Source organism: Centrocercus urophasianus, unplaced genomic scaffold (assembly GCF_019232065.1).
Source record: "Centrocercus urophasianus isolate 14NV4802_14NV808 unplaced genomic scaffold, USGS_Curo_1.0 seq_21, whole genome shotgun sequence".
NCBI classification, from domain to species: domain Eukaryota; kingdom Metazoa; phylum Chordata; class Aves; order Galliformes; family Phasianidae; genus Centrocercus; species Centrocercus urophasianus.
The window spans coordinates 5,287,756-5,311,852 of record NW_024884767.1 but is presented as its reverse complement, the minus strand read 5'-3'; the positions used below and the strand labels follow the sequence as shown (position 1 = coordinate 5,311,852).

Here is a 24,097-nt window from a genome sequence, read left to right as displayed (position 1 = left end):
GATGGCATTTTGTTCCTTCCGGTGGTCCTGAAGGCTCACAGACTCACGGGGAGTAATACAGATGTTTCACAGGTACCAGGAGGGGAAGGTCTGCTCTCCAGGGCAAGATACAGGCCGTATTTCTGTGTTGGGTCAACACTTCCGCTTGTACTGGGGCACGTCCTGGCCGCCTGTACCACACTTTTTGGCCGGATATCTGCGGCTGCATAACGATATCAGGCACCAAAGGAGGTGTCCTGATCTGCCATAGGGACAGGATGGGGGTCCCTTTAGCAATAAAGATCGGAGTGTTGACCACAATATCAGTAGGCCATGTACCTATTACTGGAGGGACTACTGAGCCTCCCACCTCCAATAGTCTCCCCCAAGGTGCAAGTAGGCCACACCACTTGGGTCCTACCTGCACCTTCCAGGGCCATTTTATTTTATGGGTTCCTGGCTCTAAGTTTTCAGGGGCAGGGAGCAGAAGATTATTTTCGTTACCAATCTGGGGTCTTACCTGATGATCAGTGCCCGTAATTTGGATCCTAAGCAGGGTGGCCCATGTCGTCTGCAACATTCTCAGGGCACTGGGTCTGCCATCTTGAGGTCTTTCATTCAGGTCCCGCAGGGTTTCATACAGTCTTTTTGTCCACCCCTGCAAGGACTGGGAGTCTGTCTTCAGGGCAGCCTTAAGAATACCGTTATAACGTTCGATGAGGCCTGCCCCCATTGGATTATATGGCAGGTGAAATCGCCATTCGATGTTATTTTCTTCTGCCCAGCGCTGTATCGTTGCACCAGTAAAATGAGTCCCTTGGTCGCTCTCGATGACTTGAGGTGTCCCGTAGGCAGACATCAGTTTAGTAAGTGCCTTGATGGTATATGCCTGGTTTGCTTTCCGTACTGGATAGGCCTGCAGTAGCCCACTTGCAGTGTCGACACAGGTCAGGGCATATCTTGCCCCTTCGGAACGAGGAAGGGGCCCGATGTAATCGACCTGCCATCGCTGGAGAGGATTGTGTCCCCTAGCAAGATGGGCTGTTGTTTCGGGCAACGATCTCGGTCTTATCTTGGAGCAAGCGTCGCAATCCTGGCATGCCTGGACAATATCAGATAGTTGTATGGGCTGTCCCCATGCTTTAGCAGCTGCCCACATTGTCTTTTGTCCAGCATGCCGTAGCTTCTGATGTAACCAGCAGGCGATGTTCTCAGATGGCGAATTCTCAATCCATCGAACTCGGGCCAGTGTGTCGGCTTCATCGTTTCCCGGTGACTGTAGGGGCTGATGACCAGAAACACGGTAGACACGTACAGTCCTGTGTTTGACCATATTCCATATATCTAACCACATGTCTTTGCCCCAGATCGGTCGGGCATGGATAGTCCATTCCTGGGTGGCCCACTGTGCAATCCAAAGAGTGAGCCCCCGGTACACAGCCCAACTATCTGTGCAGATGTTCAGGATACCATCACCGGGTTCCTTGGTTATAACCATCCACACGGCTCGCAGTTCTGCCCATTGGCTGCTCTGACCATCCCCCTCATCGAACCAGATTGTCTCGGTGGAAGGATGGTATGCTATTGCTCTCCACTTGCTCGGGTTACCCTTGCTGGACCCATCTGTGTACCAGGCATCTTCAGGAATAGGATATTTTCCCTCCTGAACGGGACTCTTCTCTGGTGGAGCGACCAGTATTTCTTTTGGTGCATCACTGTGATACGTAACTGGGCCTAGGATCTTCTGAAGTTCTTCTTTCAAGGGGGATGAAGACAGACTGCTCCTTTGGCTGAGATAGGCGACCCATCGTGCCACTGTTTGTGCTTGGGCCACCCCTGTCTTAGGAAGGTGGGTCAGATCTTTCACCCACCCCTGAATTGGCAGAGTCGTCTTGACTATAACTGCAGCTGTTTGAGTTATTGGCTCTACCGCCTGTAATGCCGAATAGGCAGCCAATAACTGTTTTTCAATCATGCTGTATCTTTCTTCTGCTCCGTGCCAAATCTGAGACCAGAAACCAATGGGGGTCCGAACAGAACTCTGGCGTTGCCACAGGCCCCAACCGAAGCCGTCTTGAGTAACATGAACGTCCAACTCGGCTGGGAGGGTAGGATCGAATATACCCAATGCCTGAGCTTGTTTAACTGCCAGTTTTGCTTGTTGGAAAGCATCCTGTTCGGTTTTCCCCCAGTCCCATAGCTGCCCCTTTTTTGTGAGTCTGTATAGTGGCCTTAGCAGCTGCGCTAGGTGAGGTATAAAGGAACGCCAATAACCCAATATACCTAGAAACTCTTGCAGCTGCTTTGATGTTGTAGGGACTGGGAACGCCTGAACCTTATCTATAACAGCACTGGGTAGCACTTTGGTCTTTCCAGACCAAACCACCCCCAGGAATTTTACGGACAGGCCTGGACCTTGCACCTTTTGGGGATTTATAGCCCATCCCCTTTGTTGTAAATAGGCAGTTAATGAATCTGCTGCCTGTCCTACTGCCTCCAGTGAGTCGGATGTCAACAAGAGATCATCAATATAATGATATAGGTTAACATCATCAGGTTTTCTCCAGTCAGCCAAGTCACGCGCCACTAGATTGTGACAATACGTTGGTGAATGCACGTACCCCTGTGGCAGGACCTGAAAGGTCCACTGCCTGCCTCCCCACGTAAACGCAAACTGATCTTGCGATTCCTCAGCAATTGGGATACTGAAGAATGCATTTGCTAGATCTAGGACACAATGATAGGTTTTTATCTCCCTACTCAATGTGTCCATTAGGGAGGCAATATTGGGTACGGCCGCATGAATAGGCGGCGTGACCTTATTTAATTCTCTGTAATCTACTGTCATCCTCCATGTGCCATCCGACTTTCGCACTGGCCATATGGGGGAGTTATATGGGCTGTGTGCAGGTCTTATAATGCCCACTTTTTCTAATTCCTGCACCGTTCTCGATATTTCATCTTGCCCACCCGGGAGTCTATACTGTCTAACATTAGTAATCCGGCGCGGTTTCGGCAGGCAAACAGGCTCATGTTTCGCATGGCCTCTTAATATTGCCTGCACCGCCCGGATACTGATACATCTTTGTCGAAGTCTGAACTCTCCCACAGTTGTTTGGAGAGCCAGACCCCATAGAATGTCTATGCCCAGGATGTATTCTTGGACTGGGGCAATAGACACCTTGTACTCCCGGGGTGGGAGACGCCCAACCCCCAATTTTAACCATGTTTGGGTGACAGGAATAGTCTGTCCCCCAAAACCACCAATCATCACTCTGTCGCCATCAAATTTTCCCGGATCTCCATAGATAATTGATGTTTCTGCTCCTGTGTCTACTAGTGCCATAACTCTCTGAATATTTTTTCGGGACCAATAAATCGTTAATTCTACATAGGGCCTCCGGTCCCGTCTGGAGGCCCTACGGGGACTAACATCCCTTGTCACTGCATGAATTGTGCTAGGGCCAGTTCTTTTGCTTCTGACGGCTCAGGCATTGTGGCCCGAGACACCTGAGGTGGCTTCTTTTTCCTGTTTGGAATAATAAAATCTTCTAGGTTCCATGTTGTTGTTGGAACCCTCTCTGTAGCTCGTACCCTTGATTTCTTAGGGTAGCTCTGGAATTTTTGATTGTCCTTTAGTTGTCTCCAGAGCTGGAGAAGGACATGGTTGGGCTGGCGGTCGATCTTAGCAAATTGGACCCCAGCCCGAATTAAATCATTAAACATTTGTTTTCGGGATACCCTTATGGGTCCCGATGGAGGAGCTCGAGTAGCCAGCATTTTGGTTTTATTTACCGGCAGGACCTCTGCTTCCTCCAAAAACCGAATATTGCGCCTAGTCCGCAGGCGTTCTGTTTCTCCCAGGTCGGCAACTAACTGGGCAGCCTGCTGGACTACGGCTTCTGATGCTACAAGGGGATTTAATATGGAAACTAGGGTGCCGTACAGATGGGAGGGAGCTTGCTGTAGAATTAAATCTCTCATCCCTGCTGAAAATTTAACCATATCAGGGCCATCAAATGTATCTTCATAGATGGCCTCTCTTACACCCAGTTCACGGATATAGTTTTGAAGGTCCTCCATGGAGGACCACATACCTGTATGTAACGGTATGTCTGATTTATTCGGCCATACCATACGGCAGGCCGCCATTAACCATTCTAGTATGGAATGGTTTTCATCACGATATTGATTGCCTACGTATAACCTCTGTCTGAGAGCAGGATGGACGGTCATGGTGGCCAACTTAGCTATTTCTGGGCCATTCACTAAGACACTTTCTGCCCCAGAATCCCACAATCTCAATAACCAAGCCGGCACACTTTCTCTAGGCTTCTGCCGAAATCGTTGTACTAAGTCCATTAATTCTGTTGCCGTGTATGGCCGAGCTGTAACATGTAGATGAGTCTGGGCAGGGGGCCATTGATCAGGCGGCACCCCTGCGGGTCTGTCCTGTACTTTTTTTGTTTTTTGGGTTACAACAGGACGGACTTCCAGTGGATCAGTTAGAATTGGACATTCAAGATCTGATTTGGATTTCTTGCTCTCCTGATCAACCAAGTCTGTTGATTCAGGAGTCTGGTCATCATTTATTGAAATGTTACGAATTTGGCCTACGGGAAGATGTAGAATTGGCTTCTTCCCTGTTAAAACGCCAAGTTCATGCTCCAGCTTTTCAATGCGGTCTTTCAAAAGCTGATTTTCAGTTTCTAAAGTATTATTTCTTAAGTCCGCATGATTTAAAGCGGTTAATAATGGCCATGCCACCATGGAGGCAGCCAGTTGACTTTCTTTGGTAGTGAGAACATCCTTGCCAAGTCCTTGAAAATAGTCCGCCATGCGATATGGGGAGAGATTGCCCATAACGCGTAAGGGACCCCATTTTTCAATGATGGCAGCTAACTCATAATAGGGTGATCCCTCAAATCCTGGGATCTGCCCTGGAATCATTTTCTCTAGAGGAGTATTGTTCTCCCCCTTGACCCACTTATAGAAATTCCACAGAAAAGACATGATGTTAATTTCAGTATATTCAGCCTGCCTGGCTCGCCAAGTGTATAACCAAGATGTTATAATGTATAACCAAGATGTTATAATTTGTATAACCAAGATGTTATAATTGCAATATAATCAAGAGAGTAAAGCAAAGCAGACAACGATCACAAAAGAGAATAAATGGAAGAGCTTACCCTTGGGTTGAGCTCACCAGAAGATACCAAAGAGGGGATCTCCAGAAGAGATCCTTCCCCTCTGGTAGCCAGCTCTTAAATAGGTCCAGGAGGGGTGGAGCCTGGCTCCACCCCTTCCGGCAGCACAGGTGAATTGCCTTCACCTGTGCTCCTCTGGCTGACTCAAGGCTCACCTCAGGTGATTAATCAGAGGTTCAGGCCGTGACTCAGCAGTTCCCATATACCCCTCTTGAGATAAAAAGATATTACTTGAGTAAGCACGCAGCTTAAGTACCCAGCATAAATGTAAGCTTCCAGTGGGAAGCAGTGAGACCAGCATTTCTGTCCCAAAAATAACTGTACTCCACCTCTACTTTCTTGGCTGCAGGAAGTCATGGCATGCAACTGGCTGTGGAACTGTGTCTACAAAGGAACGCTCCAGTGCCTCAGCGTCCTGAAGCTGACACTGATCCTGGGGACTCTCAGGCATGTAGAAGACAGAACCATACTAACTAGTAATGCAGAAGGTAATACACACTCTTTTCAGAGTAGGTTGTCAAGGGAAAAAGATGCAAGGCCTCTCCTTACACCTTCGTCAGTTTTATTCAGACTTTGTGCTGAACAACATCTAAAGCTTTCAGTATTTCCTTTTATCACTGTGATGCTTGAATCTACAACAGTGTTAAGCTAACGAAACACATGTATGCCATTACCACTTACTCCTTTTCCTAAATATTAAAGCTCCAGATTGATTTCTATGTTATCACCCTCATCCCTGTGACACGTGAAATTTGAGTACAATAGATGCAAGGAGATGGAAAAGCAAACATCTTAATTATGGTACACTGGAAAGCACACCTAAAACAAGTGCAGGTAAATTCCATATATCTTTTGGTCATCATAGGTACTGCAGAAGCCTATGTTCATACAGCAACATTACTGAACACAAAATATTCCTAAAAAAGTGTAAACCATTTAACACTGTTATGAAACACACCCTCACATGGCCTTTTAAATTATGCTATTACAAATAAAAAGATAGAAGTTGCTCCAAAAAGTAAGAAAATGGTTCCAGGAGAACTGAGGAGAGAGCAGTGAAATTAATGTTTAAGATAAAGAGTATAAATCAATAAAGACCATATTGTTTAAAATCTGTGTAAGATCAGCAAGCTTGATCTTTTAAAGTTGTTTCCAGTTTGTGCCCACCATGTGTGGTGCTTCCCTGTGGTTTGTTATTTTACTTCAATGGCAGAGGGAGGAAACCAACAAAGCTCAGTAACCATACTGCATAGCACAATGTAACCATGGAAGCATTTGTCCACTTGTCAGAGCCTCCCCAGAAGGACCCAGCCATTCATTTCATTGAATCAATATTGAAGCTTTTAAGATTTATTACTAGAGGGTGGAGGAAAACTAATAAAACAAATTCCTTGTTGCTTCCCATTAAATACATCTTGTCACAGTAGGCTTAGTAATACCTTGTAAACATTTTACTGATGTTGTGTGGGCTACGCTACTGTCTCTCTTACGGAGGGATTACCCCTGATGTATTTGCATTAACATGTCTGATACTCACTCAAAGAACTTAAAGCTTTTTGATGCATTCTGCTGTCCTGCATAGAAGCTGAATTGAATGCAAACACAAAAGCTGCAAGAGAACAGGGGTGAAGGGAATCTTTTTTTTTAAATTCATGAAAATGCCCCTGATAAAGTGTTTCTATGTCTATTAGATCACTCTCCTATTTATTCCATAAATGGGACATTTGTTACCACACCTTAAACGCTTAAAAAAGTTTAATGGGACGATTTATTTCAGTAGCATTTTCACCAGAGTAGTTAAAATATAATAAAATTATATTAAATTTGCATCAATTGTTATTTAATATAACTGAAAAACATAGGCAAATACAAAAACCAGCATGTTTTACCTGAAAGGCACAACCATTTAATAAGCTACATACTAATGAGTACCCTAGAATACAAATCGCTGGAGCACATCATACATTTTACTTTTTATCAGTTTTACAGTAAAACAGCAAAATAAAAGCAAAACTTTTTTTAGTAGCTTATTTAGATACATACAGATGAGAGATTTTCGTAGGGAAAATTCAGCAGATTTCTGTACCTTTCATTTGAGGTATTAAAAAATGCCTAACTATGCAAACCGTTGGCTACCTGCTGTTTCTTAATATCTCCTGAAATGTTATGGGAAGATTTAAGAGTATTCCACCTATCAGAAAGACAAAGCAGACTGCCCCAGCAATGGAGTATCAGGCAGACTGACAGCAAATCTAGCCAAAATAACATAAAGGGTAGTCCAAGATTTCACTTCTAAAAAGATAAAGAAAGGAAAAAAAGAAAAAAAAAAAAACAACAAGAAAAAAACAAAGAGCACAATTTAGCTACATTCATATTCTTGAATGATAAATAATAAGATAAATTCAGATGCTTGAATGGATAGTTGAAGGATTTGTCTTTTAACACTTTGCTGTGTGGTACAGTCATAGAGCAATGCTAGTAGTGCAGTGCTGATAAATTGATCAAAAATTAGCTGGTAGGCCTCAAGAAGTAGTCTAAGTCTAAGAAATTAGCAACAAAATGTAAATTGCATTTTAAAGAAATGAAAATATTTCTATTTACACTGTTCAGCAAGGAACACAGATAGATTTGCTGCTGCTCAACACTTTCCCCATTTAAACTAAAAATTACAACTGGATGTTTGTGACATCAATATTACCAGAAAGGAAATACCAGCAGTACCAAAATGGCTTACTTGGTAAGCTGGTCCCACAAAAACAGTCATGTTAACAATACTGTTAATACTGAATATTTTCAAAACCAAAATGGAGTTTATACCTTCCTTACCAATGGTCTTCTGGACCATTTTCCTCTGCAGAATCTGAATAGAGGAGAAGCAGCTCACCTTACACATCCAGGGCAGTGCTCTGGGTGTGACAGAATATTTGCGTCATCTTCAGACATACCAACAGAAAATTAGTGACCACAGCTTTTGGAGGACAGGGTAGGGAACTGTTTACCTTTTCACACGGTATTCTTGAGAAGAACATTGGAACTGCCTAAGTTCTGGTGTCCGTACTTTAGAAATGACACTGAAACTCAAAAAGGAGAGGATGCAAGCAAACCACATTCCTAAAAACTGAGAGCTAAAGAAAACAGAGAGAAAAAGTTAACAATTTCATAATGTGTAATTGATTTTAAAAAATAGGAAGATTTGACCACAGTGTAAAAATTCCATCAGAGAAGAAACAAGCTGAGCACAGAACTTTCTTACTCAAGGGAGTGTTATCAAAAAGTAACAGCTACTTAACTGGAGATTCATAGAGCAAAAATTGGAACTAATCTATGACAATCTTCAAAGAAAAATGTACAAGTTGTCACACTACAGAAGATCTTATGCATTGTTACAGGGATATACGAGTAGGAATTCAGAATTTTATAGAAAAATCTGCCTATGAATAATATGAGATAATTTTTCTAAGGTCTACAGACCCTTTTTGCCTACTGCCTTCACTGCTACTGGTCTGTCTGGTTTCATCGGAAGATTTTCTTGTTCAGAAGGTACCTAAGATGTAAATTACTTGCAAGTAAGTTCTTTACAGATTTTATGAAAAACAAGCATCAGACAGCCAATGCACTCACTTTCACCGGTTGTGAAATGGAAGGTACACAGAGTATTTCTACAATGAATACATACTTAATTTAAAAAGGATTAAAAAGTAATGAATTGCAGTCAAGTAAATGAAGGGAAGCAAATAAATTCAAATAAATGAAATCAGGAAATAACACGCCTAATAAAATATTGTTAATTATCATTTATTGTCATTAAAATCCTATTAATGCTAATCAAATTTTGTATTTGTACTTCTAGTTACTTCTATGTGAAATTGTCCAAAACCATTTGATCAATTAGGGCTTATGCAAATTTTGAGAATCAAGGCTTGAATCATGGTACTCACAGTTAGATACATATAGGCTAATATTTCCAATGGATAACAAACTCATCTGCAAATGTCTGCAAATCTAGCTTTATTTAATCCTAGCATTACTCGATAGTTCTTAAACAGTTGCTCTCCTTCCACTTCGCACATCTCACAGCCAGACACTCCCTAGGAAGGCACTTCACCGGACTCCACTGGAGCTGCAGATCTCCACTGACACAGCTGCATCCTACAGCTTCAGTACCACTAAGTGCCACAGAGGGAAGCAGAAACAGATGAAGTTATTTGAATCGTTGAGTTAATCTTTTGGTGATTCGTAGCTTATATTTTCAATCAAGTAATTAAAGTATACGTTTAGATATTGGTCATCTAAATGTCAATCGAGCCCTGTCGCTGTGAATGGAAGTGATACGAAGACTCATGAAAACTGCTGTGGGACATAACTATATGAAATTTCCAGACAGATTTTTTTTTTTTTTTTAAATGTGACTTAAAAGCCACATTACCCTTCTAACATCTTCTTTATAAGTTCTTTTTATTATTTTCTTAAGATATGTCTACGTGAATACCTACATTCCTGACTGTGATTAAGACGCACTAGACATAGCATGACCAAGGGGAATGTGGTGGAGATCCCTGCCTTTGCTCTTGGAATGCCATGGAGTGATTAACATTGACCCCGCTGCTCATTGAGAATGCACTATTAGGATATGCAAAGTAACTTTACATGGGGATGGAGAAAAGCGGAATTCCTATTAGCATTCATGGGAGCTATGCAGCTACAGTCTTGTTCATCAAGTTTGGAATATACCCTTTTGTTATTGATGGGAAAATGTCACTAGTTACAAATGGTTACACACAGGGGTGTAGCAAGGTCAAAGCAAACTCCAGTACTTTCTTTCCCCCTCTGAGACAGAGTGCTACTTCAGCAGTTCTATTTTGACCTGGTGGTATACCTCCACGGATAAAAGAAATGGTGAAATTCCCCACCCTGACCTTTTCTGTAGCTCCACCACCCAAAGATTAAAGAAAATCTCCAGAAGGATATGCCATGAATGGCGTATGAAGGAATGCCCATCAAACACTGCTGTAGGCATCACTGGGTATGACGCCTGCCTTCAGACTGCTCCAGGTCCACCCACAGCTCCGGCAGGTCTCATAATGCAGTCTTTCAGCAGCATGAATAGGGGTTGAGTCATCAGTTTCCCAGCTACAGACAACTACAGTCACTTCATCTCTGCTCCTGAAAGCTTCCTTTAAGCAACAACACAAAACAAGTTGGTGCCATAGATATCCTATGCCAGATGTGGCACGGCACCTCTCAATAGATGGAATTCTCATTCACTTTGTTATAATTACTTCTTAGCAGCTTGAGATCCCAAAAGAAAGCTTAGGGCTGATGGGAAATTAATTAAATCTTGTTACCTTCAGTAATGCATATTGCTCTTTCTGGAAATACAGCAGAAACATTGGTGAAAAATCCAACCAACAAGGGCTATTCCAAAAGTAATGCCTCCTGTTTTGTTATGTCGGCTCACAATGTCAGAGGCAGATGCTGGTGGTACAGCAGTAGAGGCTGAACCTCCCATCCATATCCCACTACATGTTATTGCCATGTGACAGATGGTAGCAGAGAAGCAGTCTGACAGAATGGTGTGTGACATAAAAGTGCATATGGAGTGGGTGCTGCATTTCAGCAGTGGTGTCAGCAATACGAAAGACAAGCTATGTTGCAGATGGCCATACGGATTTTTTTATGAGCACGGCATGCATGCCCTTGTCTACGACTGATGGTGATGAATATGTCAAAAAATAGCCTTGTAGCTGAGAATGTGCTCTATCAGTGTTACTTTGCTCTTCGTTGTAGTTTCCATGGAAATAAACAGAAAGCATTACCTTCAGAAAACTATCTGGTCAGAAATAGAATCATTCTAGCACCTCTGATAGCATATTCAAGCATTTGCCATGTAATCTGGCAATTCAAGTTAGTCGTTGTATAGAAGCTTCTATGTTGGGTTGTGTCTAAGGTGTTCGGAGCAGCTGTGTTAATTAGCAAAAGCTGTGCATCTGACCCATGGTAAAAACAGACATCTTATTTCCGAGCAGGCTCTGATTAGACAGATGCCTTCAAGTAGTTTGTAGCAAAGAAAAGGATCTCTCCTTCAATTTCTGAACTATTTAGAAATATTCCTTTGACACGTAACAAACTTTGTTTTGAGAAGGTAATAGGTTTGGTATCAACAGCAATATTTTCACCAGCACAAAACAACAAAGCCTATAGATTAGCTTCTACCAGCTGAGCCCAGCTTTATGCTGGCAATATATTTTCCTCTTTAGAAGCTGACAGCTTAGTGCTGCTCTGTGCTTCATCACAAAATGCAACAGTCATAGAATCATTAAGGCTGGAAAAGAGCACTAAGATCACCTAGTCCAACTGATGGCCCATCCTCACCATGCCCACTAACCATGTCCCTCAGAGACACATCCACACAGTTCTTGAACACCTCCAGGCCTGGTGACTCCACTGCCCTGGGCAGCCCATTCCAGTGCCCTACCACTCTTCTGGATAACAAATGTTTCTTAATATCCACTCTGAATCTTCCCTGGTGCAACCTCTCATCCTAGCTTATGGCCACGTCTCTCAGACCCATCCACTTCGGCCAGCTTTTAGTGCAACCTGCTCTAAACGTAAGTGTTCCCGTTCATTGCAGGGGAGTTAGACTAGGTGGCCTCTAAGGGCCCCCTCCAACTCATATGATTTTATTCTTCACAGTCCACAAATCAGTATTACCTTAAGGTAAATATTAAATATATATTGATTAAGCCAAAACCAGAACAACTGTGAAACAAAAATGCATTGTACTTTGACAATCTATTTTACAATGCCCAGAAACGTGGCTCAAGTCTTAGAATCATAGAATCATAGAATCACTCAGGTTGGAAAAGGTCTCCTCCAGCTTCCGAGTGTGATGCTGCACAGAGAGGCACAACGGTTTAGCGCTCACATCTGCAGTCTGCAAAACTAAAGTCACAAAATAACTCTGCATTTTTCAGTACCAAACATATTTCTGACCTCTTTGTGTAAGAAAGTCTGAAATTATGTAAAATAATCATCATAAATAAAACCAAAGCAACACAAAACAACAAACTCCTCAGCTGTAGCCCCAGGCTGGCATCAGGGCTGCCAGCTGCTGTGTGGAGCATCTACTGACTCCTGCTGTGGGGGAACACACCCTTGCAGGGCCTGAAGAAACTTCCCCCAGCCCAACCCTGCTTGCTAGGAAGTTTTCTTTTCGTGTCCTACTGTTCTTATCACTTCCTTCTCTCTAGCAACAGATTTTTTTCGTTTAAAAGCGAAAAAACAAAAAACAAAAAACAAACAAACAAAAAAACGGTATTAAGAATAGTGAATTTACAGTTTCTTGTGAAAGAAATACGTCAGCACGGGCTGAACACGGTATTTCTTCAGGGACAAAACGTGACTGGGTGATGCTAAATGCACGGCAACTGCTGCAAAAGCAATACGCAGCAAGAGCCAGGCGGGAACACAACGCCGCCGCACTCTGGAAACAGGGCGCACAGGGCTCCTCCGAAGAGCTCTTACTGCCACAAACGCAGCAGCTTCCAGCCCGAGCAGCCACCGCAGCCCTGCCCGCACAGGCGCGGCGCAGCGCAAAGCCACCCCACGCCGCCCAGCTCTGCTGCCTCCCTCCGGCGGCGACGCTGAGCACAGCCCCGGGGCGGGGCCATCGTGAGGACGTGGCGGCCATGCGGAGCGACGGCGGGATCGGGGCAGGTGTGGGCGGCGCTGGGTACGGCTCCCGGCCGCTTCCGGGGAGGGGCGGGCAGAGGGGCCGGGTCTCACGTCCCCGGAGCCAGTGGGGGGGTCGCGGTCGGGCCTGCGTCTCCGCTGGGGCCGGCGGCCCCGCTGAGGGTGCCACGTCTGCCGCCCGCCCTGCACAGCCGCACTGGGAGCATGGCCGGGAGAGGCCCGGGATGCAGCTTGCAGCTGCCGGCCGGAACGCAGCCGCTCGGCGGCGGCCACCTCTACGCCGGGGAGAGCGAGGGGCTTGAGGAGGAGGGCGAGGTGTTCGAGCTGCGGCCGCGAGGCAGGGAGAAGGTCCGGCGGAGCACGTCGAGGGACAGGCTGGACGGTATCATCCTGCTGACGAAGGACATCCAGGAAGGGGACACGCTGAACGCGATCGCGCTGCAGTACTGCTGCTCGGTGAGTCCGCGCTGGCTGGCTCTGCTCGGCGCCTGCAGCCGTGCGCGTTGCGCTGCCGCAGAGCGCTGTGCGTGGCCTTCTGCATCTCTGCTTCTCGCTGGGCGGCGTTCGGAGAGCCTGGTGGGTGCCCTTCCCGTCGCTGCCCGTGCCTGCATGGTGCTGGCCGAGGCCGGGACCTCTGCTGTGGTGTGGGAAGTCAGCTGTGCCAGCTCCTAGCCCTACAGCTCTACGAAGGTCAGAGGTAGCCTTAAGATCTTTGTTTTCGAGAAGTCATGCTGTTATCTAATTCATTAGGCAGTAATAAAATTGGAGCCCTCCTGCCGTGAGCTAATGTACCAGAGTCCCAGCGTAACTTTTTGATAATCGTGACATCGTGGCTTTGGCTTAAATTTAAGTTTCAAGACTCACTGCAATTGGACATTTTGTGCACAGCTATCTAGACTGACCTCAAGTAAGACATAGCTGGAGGATAACTGATGTGCACTCTTAGTTCTGGGGAAGGTGCGAGGGGTTCAGGGCTTTAGGTAAAAAGCGTAATTTGCATTGCAGTAGGCTTGCTGAGCACTCAGGTGAATGCTGTGTTTATTTTCTCTTTTATGCCAGTTTGATTTAGTTACACGTAATAAATACACTGTCATAGGAATTGAAATGCTTTACATGTTACAGTGTTACTGCAGGCAGTGGGCATTGATTGATTGTCTCAGATGACTTTTTCTGTCCCAAATCTCTGTTTTAAGTGGAGCAGTTATAAGGAGAAGGGTCTCTAGACCTTGCTCTGAACTTCCTTGTTTTTTGTCTGTAATTTCTTTGCAGATAATGTCCTCCCAGTGAGGACAGGAAGGATCTCTGGTGTTATGCACCTGTAAGAGACAAAATTTCTATATTCTTCTGTTTTCTGTTAGAAAAAAGTACTGACTTTAAGTACTTAATTATCATCAGGCTAATTATCTTGAGGTTTGTTACTCTATATTATGCCTTCATGGAACTGCTGTATGAAAATTAAGCTGCTCATTCTCCAAGAGCAGTTAAACCCTTTAACTGAGATTTAAAATGTGAGCCTCTTAAAGAGAAAAACAAGATTCATTTTGAGCAAGAACAGGGAAAGGGAGAACTGACCTGATGAAGATGATGGTGTGCTAAACTAAGCTTTGTTTCTACCTTAGCACCCAAAAGGAGGAATAATATCAAAACTAGTTGTAGTCAGGTGCACTGGATGCTTAGAAATTTTAATCTTTACTCAAAAGTTTTGAATTTGACTAAGAAATCATAGCCACTCATTTTACTAGCAAAACATGATGGCAAAGTACTGTTCGTTTAACAGAGATGCTTTCCAGTAATAGTTCAATGCACATTAAGTGAAGTTTATGAAATGAGTTTCAAAGTCATCATTGCAAGTAAGGGTCCTTCAGTAACCTTCTTGCTTTAACTTTGTTCAAGCTTGATCTTTGCCCTCTAACTGGTTGGAGGCCACTGGGGTATAAGTTATCCTTTTCCTTCATTAGGGAAGAATTTTTATTTCTCAATTCAGACCTTTTTTGAGAGTTCACGTCCGTGGATCTTTGCTATTTCAACTATTATTTTTTTTCTTTCAGGTTGCGGATATCAAGAGAGTTAACAATCTTATCAATGATCAAGACTTTTTTGCTCTGAGGTCTATCAAAATTCCAGTGAAAAAGTTCAGTGTATTGACTGAAACACATGTGTCTCCAAAAGGAAGAACAGTTCTTCGGCCTGCTCACTATTCCCCAGAAGTGCAGGAAGCATTACCTTCTGATAAATTCACTGCTAATGAGACTGCTGGCAACTTCTTAAAGGAAGTGGATCGAGATATAGAAGAAATTGTGAAGTGTAATGATACGAAGAGAGAGAACCTTAATGAAGTGGTTTCTGCCTTAGCAGCCCAACAGGTCTGTTTTGAAACTGATGGTAGAAGTAAAAAATGCAAGGATCCGTACTATGGAGCAGACTGGGGGATAGGGTGGTGGACAGCTGTAGTTATTATGTTGATTATTGGCATAATAACTCCCGTTTTTTATCTTCTGTATTATGAAGTTTTGGTGAAAGCAGATGTCAGTCACCATTCTACAATGGAATCCACCCACTCCTTTGTCACAGCAGCATCACATCAGAAACAAATAGAAAATGGAAGAAATCCAGCAAGTAGTATAAATGTTGATGGCCAAGGAGACTTCCAGCCTTACAACCGAAAACCCCAGGCAAATGTTATTCATAGACACATAGCATAGCATTAGATGAAACCACAATGCAAAATGCATCTGGAATGCAGGGAAAATACTTAATGATGTATGATTTAACTTTATGGGCAGTGTTCCAGTCTGAGGATATTTCAGTGGGTGATATAATCCTGTAATATGCTTCAAGCAGGAGATTTTGGTGCAAGATCAGGATATGAATTAAGATACAGAATTGTCTTTAAAGCTTTGCACTTTTTTCTGTTTTGATAGGTGTATGTTTTCTAATTAATGACAGAGTAAAAGAAGGTAGTTTGAGCTAGCACATAAGGAATTTCACTGCACATTTTACAGCCCTGAAGTGGGCATTTGGGGATATCTATCTTTTAAAATATTTATAGAATGCATAGTACACTTGACATTTTAATATCAAGTTTACAGTTGCCAGTTAAGACTTATGTTCTTAAAATTTTATTTTTCTCATAGAATTCTTAAAACTCAATCATTCTGTAATTAATTGCCACTATGAAGTCCACTTTTTGTTAGAAGTCTTTCATAGAGGCAGTAGCTAATGCTTAAGGTGGAATATTCAAAATTTGTGCCTGTGATCAATCTGTTCTTCAGTACTTTTCAGTGTAGATAGAAGGGTAGCTTGGTTCCTGTTGATGTCATACATGTTGCTACGTATGTCGTATGTTCTTCAGCAGTTGGATCTTTTCTTTAGAACTTCACATACCTCCCCGTGGTATCCTTCAGTTGACTTGACTGGACTGCACTTCTCTTATGGTCAGCTGTATATGAAATGAAATAAGTGGAGATGTGTGACGCTTCGCTGTGATTGCTTCATTAATGTTTATGGTAATGACTTTTTCTTCTTCCATTTGATCTCAGTGTAAAAGCAACTGGTTCTTCAGACAGTGGTTACCATTGGGTTCTGAATGTGCTAATGTTCACTTGCCCATGAATCTGGAATAACAACTTTTTCCTGAAATCTACAAAATTTCAGATGAGATTCAGTGGCTGCTAGCAAGAAACTGACTCTGCAGCAGAATAGACCAGTTGCAGCTTCGCACTGTTCTCTAGTTGGTATTCTTCAACCACTCATTTCTTGAATGTTTCATTTGGTTTCATGAACAAACTTTCTACCTTATTTTCTTCTCTGCCTGAAAATGCTGCAGGAGGAAAACAAGCAAAAAAGAACAGGACTTGTCATACAGGAAGAAAAAAAAAAAAAGAGGTTCTTGTGTATTCTGAACATTTTTTAATAAAAACTGACGTGTTCCTGTAATCTTTTGTTATATTTGCCATATGAAGTAAAATGTCTCTGGTCCTGTCTGAAGTAGTGTTACCAAAGCTGAAGTTAACTGACTTTAGTCTGACTAAAAAGGGGAGAAATGGAAAAAATATCACTAACTTCAATTTAAACTCTATCATAAACTCTCCTGTGATTGTCTTGACTGTATATACAGTATGAAAAAATCTGACAAAGCAGTTATTTTTTTGAATTTTGAGAGGAAGGACTTGTGCCACTATCTATTGCCCCCCCAAAAGTGGGGCAAGTATTATTCACCATGTTCTGAGTGTATGAACATAAACTGGATTAATGTGTGTAGGTTGCTGTGAAAGTAATGCCTCCTACTTGTTTTGGTGGAAACTGTACTGCTTACAAAGAGCGTAATAACACTGCTTGATAAAGTGAATTTTCAGCTACAAAACACTGTTTTTCAACATATTTACTGCTATTAACTGATCTGCGTAGGTGAGCAGAGTAGACACCTTTCATTTCACAGTATGTCGGCTGTGCATGGCTGCCCAGAATGTGGTCTTTCACATTGTTGTTGCTGCTGCTGAAACACTTGACTCGCCACCTCACTGTGCTCATAACCACTGTTTGGTCTCCATAAATGTTCAGCATGCATCAGTGGGTGCCAGTTATTTTGCCTCTCTGCTACCATCAGTCACACATTGACTAAATGTAACAGTATTGATGGGAAGGTTCAACCTTTACTGCTATATCACCAGCATCCTCCTCTGACATCATGGGCTAATGTAAAATAGGAGGCATTACTTAAATTTTATTGAAAGTGTAGCATAAAGCATGAAGGAAAGCATCGTATAGTTCAACCTGTGAACAAGTGGCTGTTGAGCACTTCAATGAAAGTAGTATATCTGGTGACAGTGTGGCTGCTCACAGTTTCCACAGAAGGAGAGGAATTCAAGTCAGTGTGGGCTTCATGTTTCACATAACACATGGTTTTCAAAAATCTTGTTAAATAATTCTCTTGAAAACCATATGCTAATAACACAAGTATGAATGTTCAAGTTCCAGTTCTGGGTAAGGTTTACAAAAATTTGTATTGTGAAATAATTTGTGGTGGCTAATGTGATGCAGCTTCTATGGTTAAAACATTACAAGCAAGTGAACTTAAAAATAGGTGACTTGCACTTGTCCAGATAACAGTTTTGGCACGTTAAAACAAATGAGCCATGTTCCTCCTGAGGCTGGAAACTGCTGCCTAATTTGTCAAGTTTTTTAGTTGAAGCTCATTTGCTGTTTTTCCTCGTACTTTTTGAAACCTCAACATTTTTAATTCTTTAATTTCATAAGAAACGTTAGCTACTGGGATCATGTAACATTAAGCCTGATTTACCACATGTACCTTAACAGGCAAGTACTAAACTGCCATCACATTCAAAGTGGCCTTAATTTCCACTGCCGTTTCACTTAGCTAACTGTTAACTGTTGGTTTTTTTCCTGTGGTGTTGGAGTTGAGTAGCTCTTTGGTGGATCCCAGGCTTTGGACTTCCAGAGTGTTCTGTGCATTACTGTCTCTGAGTTGTTGAAAGTGGCATGGTAAGCAGTTTAAAAAAAGAAAAAAAGGGAAAGCAGTTTTGTTGAACAATAGTATACTCTGACCAAGAGTCTGGCATGTTTTTACTGTTATGTAGCGTATTTTATTAGCATGTTTTTAAATCAGAATGTTACTGTTATCAGAAAATATAATGTTGGGAGGAGAATTTATGTTGGACTTAAGTACGAACAACAGCTGGTTTTGCTATTTGCAAGGTGCAGGTATTTTTACTTTTTCCCAAGTCTTTTTCCAAGTACCACATGAATGGCAATGCATCATATTCCAAATAAAGTGAGTAACTCCTCAGTATGAAATTAAAATCTGATATACTAAATTAAACGTAAAGCTAGTCTTTTAGACTTTATACTATCAAAACAAACTGCATGGTAAATCACATTATAGATTAACTACAACACAGAGTTGGTCAGGAAGTAGGTTTGAAATTTAAGTGCATATTGCACTGTTGAATCATATAAAATTTTAAATGCTTTAAACCTGTATTTTGGAATATAATGTCACAGATAATTTTTGTATAATTGTTTTATAAAGGTTCAAGGTATAGCTTTGTAAAATAATCCTGGATGAGGATGCAAGTCTTATTTAAGATACTTCCACACCTCTGGTTTTAGAAGAACATAAATAAAAGTTCTTTTTTAGATTGCAGTGAAAGTAGTGCGTATAATGTATTCTTAACTGTATTTTGCATGCATTATAAAAAAGCCTCTACTTGTATTTGTTTTGGCTAATTTTGCACGTAATCTAAAATATTCCTTGGCCAACAAGTATTTGTTGGCAGTAGCTGCATATAGCATTCATGTCTAGAATACCGTAACTGGTAGGTTAAAGGTTTGTCCTGTGCCTGCCTTGTTTAAATTGGAACTTTTCTGTATAAAGTTCTTGTTAGAACTTGTTAGTTCTGTGAAAACAGTATTGAGAAATAGGAATGAAAAATTAAGTTAGTGTCCTAGCTTAACCCCAGAAAGAAGGTAAGCACACACACACTTGCTTAGCTGTCCTTCAACTCCAGCCTCAGCTAGATCTATCCAAGTCTGACATTTGTTGAGACCCAGCAAACAGTCTACATTTTATAAACATCATGGTCTTGGAATAAATCCCAAGCAATTAGAAATATCAACTTACAAGAACAGCTGTGAGCATTACAGCTCTGAAACAATACAACCTCATTCCATTTCAGAAGCTACTTAACACAGGGCACAGGCTGTTCTTAAGCTTTGACCTTATCTACCATTGTTAAACTAGTCTAGAAGATCTGTCCTGAGACACGGTGATTGCTTCTGTGTAGAACAGATGTGACCATAGTTAACCTTTTAAAGGTGATGAATGAAGAAAGTCCCCTGTTCCAAAGAAAAGTCATGTGCTCAAGCTAGCCACAGCAGTGGCCAAATTGTAACACATGTAGTAGTGCTTTTCCAGTGTTTACCCTCTGGTTCTTCTGCCCTTGGCAAAAGCACTCTATTTGTTTTCCTTATGCAAGTTGCAGGGATTCTCTCACTGTTTACCTTTCAACATGGTTGCCTTGTTTACAGTGCCTTCTGTTATGTACCACATAGATAAAATGTGCACATCTGTTGAAGAAACAACTGCTAGTATGTATGTTGCCAAAAGAAAATGAACAGAATACATTTCCTATATAATTTAGCAGACTGTTTATTGAATGTTCTTCAAAATGCAATTAGTTTACCTATGAAGTGTGACATACATTGCATTTTAATTTCCTTTAGAACTGATATATGATTTAGCAGAATGCCCCATCTTATTGCATGGAGGAGTCCACAGAATAATGCAGTATGACTTTCTAGTCAGCAGTGAGGTAAAGCGCTGCTTGACAAAATGCCACACTTCCAAAGAAAACTGACAAAAGAATTGGCTTGCTCTTAAAACATTTTATTTTCATTAGTCCTGCCAACAGAACCTGTTAGAAGGAACAGCACATTCATGTTACAATGAAACTGATAAATTATAACATTGATAAATATTTTATATAGTCAAAGGACAAAGGGACACAGAGACTGCTCTGTCGCTGTGTTCCTCTAGCTTCTAAACTCAGGAATACATTTTTTACATTTTGGCTGTTGGTTCTTTAAAAAGTTTCTAAACATTGTAGTTTTCCTATTCTGAGCACTCATGTTTTCCTAATTTTTCACAATCAACATGCTTTACCACATATTTCTCTTGCATGAGAAATTTATGTGCTTTTTTATTAGTTTTCATTCTGTGAATTTTGTTTGTTTTGTAGAAAAGTAAGTAAATGCCTCTTTACATGGATATAATCTGCTATCTCACTTAACAGCTCTGTGAGGTAGGAAAGTTAATATTGCCGTAACAGGCAGAAAAACTGAGGAGCTAGTAAAACTCTTATCCCTTCAAACTGCATGCTACTGTTGAAAACACAATTGCATACTTTATCAATCTTAAATTCTGTCATGTATTCTTTCAAAATGAAATTACCCCTAATAATCACTTATACTGATGCATACAGGCAATGTAAACATATTGTTAAATATTATCATTCCTTTTAAATAATATACTAAAGGTAAGAGTTCTGCTGACTAGAACAGTACCTCTTCAAAATAATTATTACCTTGGTAGTCTGTATTCCTACAATTCTTTCAAGTCAGTTTACATTAAAGTGCTTAGTGGTCAATTATTTTCAGTCCCCTGAATTCAGAAGTTAATGCGAATTCCTTCAAAGAAGTCAGCTGCTAAGTATGGGCAGCTTTCATCTGCAACGGCTTTATTTTTGCTTTGCTCCAGTTATGAGGAATTTCACAGCTAAAGCACAGAACTGACTAGTGCAAATGCTCAGGCACAATTCGACAAAAATGGATACATTCTTTTTCTGTGCAGAGGCCATGTATTGGCATCAGTAGGCATCTCAGAGAAGCTTTAAAAAGTGCATATCTGCAAAACATAGCAAATGAACAAAATGTGGGATCTGGGATCCCATTTTACAGCGAAAAACAATTACAAAAAATTGTTCCATATGTTTTTGGAGAGTAAGCTTAAACCCAAAAGATCTGAAGCATTAGTTCTGTCAGTAATACTCAGCCTACCTCCAGGACTCTATTTCATTAACAGTACACCTCCTAGCAACAACAGCTAGTATGTTGCTTCATCCATATTGTCATCACTGCCAGCACCAAAGTCATCTCCATCTTCAAAGTATGAAGAAATATAGTCATTTTCCTAAATGAAAACATATTGCAGACCAAAATACTATCACTATATTTATAAATAAACATATAATCACTATATTAGCAGTCTTGTGAAGGAGACAATTTATAGAAGAAATATGTTTTAAACTAGTTGGGCACAGAATTTTTGAACTGTTAACGTAAGTTTCTTGTGAAAGAAAATATGAAAACTTAAAATTAATTTTTGTTATATCTGAAAGGAGAGGAACCCTTTAAAATGTAAATGTTGTGCCCTGTTTTGATGGTGAAAATAAGTAGTTTCATGTATCGTGGCAGGACACATTTCCTGTCGGCCAGCTCTTTATTTCAGAGCTGTCTGGAAGTAACAAATCTAAAACACCTGCCTAACTACAACACAGTGTACTACAAGAAGGAAAATTAATTGAACAGTGCCTTTCCCTGTGGCTCTCCCTCTGCTTCAGAAAAGCTGGGGAGAGCCAACACGCTGCTCAATGACTGTGATCTGATCTGATGTAAACAGAAAAATAAATAAAGCACCTCTTCATGTTCCTCTTCATCATATTCTTCTGGCTCTTCAGCTTCTTCATCATCTTCACCTTCTTTATCTTTTGTTCTGTCTTTCTCATCGTCAGATTTTTCTTCTTCATCATCTTTCTTTTCCAACTCCTGTCAGAAGACATTTTCATTTACAGCATAATCTAACATTATGGCAACAATATACCCTCCTCACAACCAAAGTGTTATGCTGCAGTTAACAGTAAGATGAGTAGTCTGACAATACTGTACAAATATTTGTTGTCAACATCTAAGGACAACATGATGTGAAATGCTAGAATATTATAAGAACTTTTTTTATTGAGTGCAAGTCATTGGACTTCAATTCTAAAAAAAAGCCAATCTTGTGTAATAAACTGAGATGATTCATTCCCTTTACCATCCACTCTTGGAGCAATTCACAGTAGAAAGTCATATAATACTTGATAAGATGTAACCACAAACTATAAAATATCTGCATCAAACTGCTGATACATCATCAAGAAAAAAAAACGGGGCTATTTCACCTTTCAGCTTTCCATTTCCACCTGGTGGGCAGTCAGCACCAAAATCACAGTAACTTTCCTCCTAAATTCTCCTCTCTGTTTCTTTGCTCTCAACTTACAAATGGGTATATTTCCAATAAGAAGCAGTAAAGTGCTGTAAAAACCATCCATTTAAATTTTCTGGGTCAATTTCCTCCTTCAGTTAGCTCTACTTTTCACAATTAGGCCACACAGCTATACTGTGAAGAACAACTGAATGATGTGTTTGGCCTTAAATAGAATTAAAAAACAAACAAACAAACAAAACCAGTTTCTCCATTGCCAGGCTTTATCCTTCTCCTCCCCCTTGTGCTATACTATATTGCAGAACTTTTGTCAGTCCAGGTAACAAGACCAGGCCAGAAAGGCTGATGTGGTTATCCCAAAAACTTATCATAGTATCATGTATCAGAAAATTAATTTCCCTTCATTAATTTGTATTGTACAATTCTCTAAGATTAAGCACACCTTACCTCAATTTTTTTCAACACATCCACGTTACTTTTAGGCTCAGAATTCTTTGCCTTTTTTGGTTTTGCACCTGCTGAAATAAAGTACATAACAATTATTTTTTCTTGTATATAAAATAATGAATCCTTTTATTTACTTTTAAGAGCTTCTATCTTAAGAGTAGCAACTGCCATGAAAATCCCATACTCTCTGTACTAAAATTACTTCAGCTCTGAGCTAGATCAATCACAGAGGAATAATGGCCTGATTTATCTAAGTGATGTCTACAGGCCCAGCTTGAAATTCATTTTATATAAACATTTGATGGAAGCTTTGATCAAACTACAGCGTTTAGCTTCACAAAATGCTCTTCACTTACTCATAACAAATAAAGATTTTAGGAAAAAGCTGCACAGATATGTTGTCACTTTTTATCATCTGAGGAGATAAAACGTATGTACAAAATAATGACAGCTGGGCACTTGAGAGAAAGGATTATTTTTTCTTTTTAAGTGAAAAAAAAAGGCAGACAGAAGTGTTTGTGAGCCTCCCCTGGGGTAATGAGGTTACTGCAGTTAAATGGCTTTTGGACCACAAATTACTGTTACGTCGACAAAGCCTTAATCAAGTTATTCCCTACAATTCCATCCCACTTCATTATATGATGGAGCAAAGGTTGAAAGTATGACTCCGTAACGAGGTCAGAGCTGTCTGAATTGCAGCACTCCAAGCTTGGGAAACACCCGTCTCTGGGCTGAGAAATACTGTAGCAAAGCTAGAAATGTCCTGCTTCCATGACAACACCTGTCCTTCCACTCTCTTGCTGTGCCATGCTGCCCTGCATAAAACTTACATCTTAGGGTGGTACCCAACATAATGGCTGTTCTCTGCAGAGTAAAAATGCCAGGGTAAGTTCCACACTGGAGTAGTTACACAGCTTCTGATGACCAGAAAGCTACTGACCAGGCACTAATGTAACAAGCACCTTTTTTTTTTTTTTTTTTTTTTTTTTTT

The 24,097-nt window shown here is 41.2% G+C and overlaps 3 protein-coding genes across 10 annotated transcripts in view; 1 reads left to right on the top strand and 2 right to left on the bottom strand.

The window, feature by feature from the left end:
* Window positions 1–4,131, bottom strand: part of ADGRV1 (adhesion G protein-coupled receptor V1) — a 267,806-nt gene extending 263,675 nt beyond the window's left edge. The window contains exon 1 of the mRNA XM_042822761.1: window positions 4,077–4,131. Coding sequence (XP_042678695.1) covers window positions 4,077–4,131 — 55 coding nt within the window. The remainder of the gene's footprint in view (window positions 1–4,076) is intronic.
* Window positions 4,132–13,066: 8,935 nt separating this feature from the next.
* Window positions 13,067–19,047, top strand: LYSMD3 (LysM domain containing 3). The gene is made up of 2 exons (XM_042822829.1): window positions 13,067–13,334; window positions 14,927–19,047. Exons 1-2 carry the CDS (start codon window positions 13,083–13,085, stop codon window positions 15,578–15,580), a joined length of 906 nt encoding a protein of 301 aa, XP_042678763.1. The 5' UTR covers window positions 13,067–13,082; the 3' UTR covers window positions 15,581–19,047.
* Window positions 19,048–20,262: 1,215 nt separating this feature from the next.
* The window catches only part of POLR3G (RNA polymerase III subunit G), an 18,571-nt gene continuing 14,736 nt past the window's right edge, over window positions 20,263–24,097 (bottom strand). For 6 of the 8 annotated variants that reach the window (XM_042822831.1, XM_042822830.1, XM_042822833.1 and 3 more), the window contains 3 exons: window positions 23,107–23,177; window positions 22,092–22,220; window positions 20,263–21,585 (listed from right to left, as the gene is read on the bottom strand). In XM_042822831.1, the coding sequence (XP_042678765.1) occupies window positions 21,499–21,585; window positions 22,092–22,220; window positions 23,107–23,177 (287 nt within the window). In that variant the 3' untranslated portion in view covers window positions 20,263–21,498. The remainder of the gene's footprint in view (window positions 21,586–22,091; window positions 22,221–23,106; window positions 23,178–24,097) is intronic. The other 2 variants (XM_042822832.1, XM_042822834.1) reach the window with 1 other exon arrangement.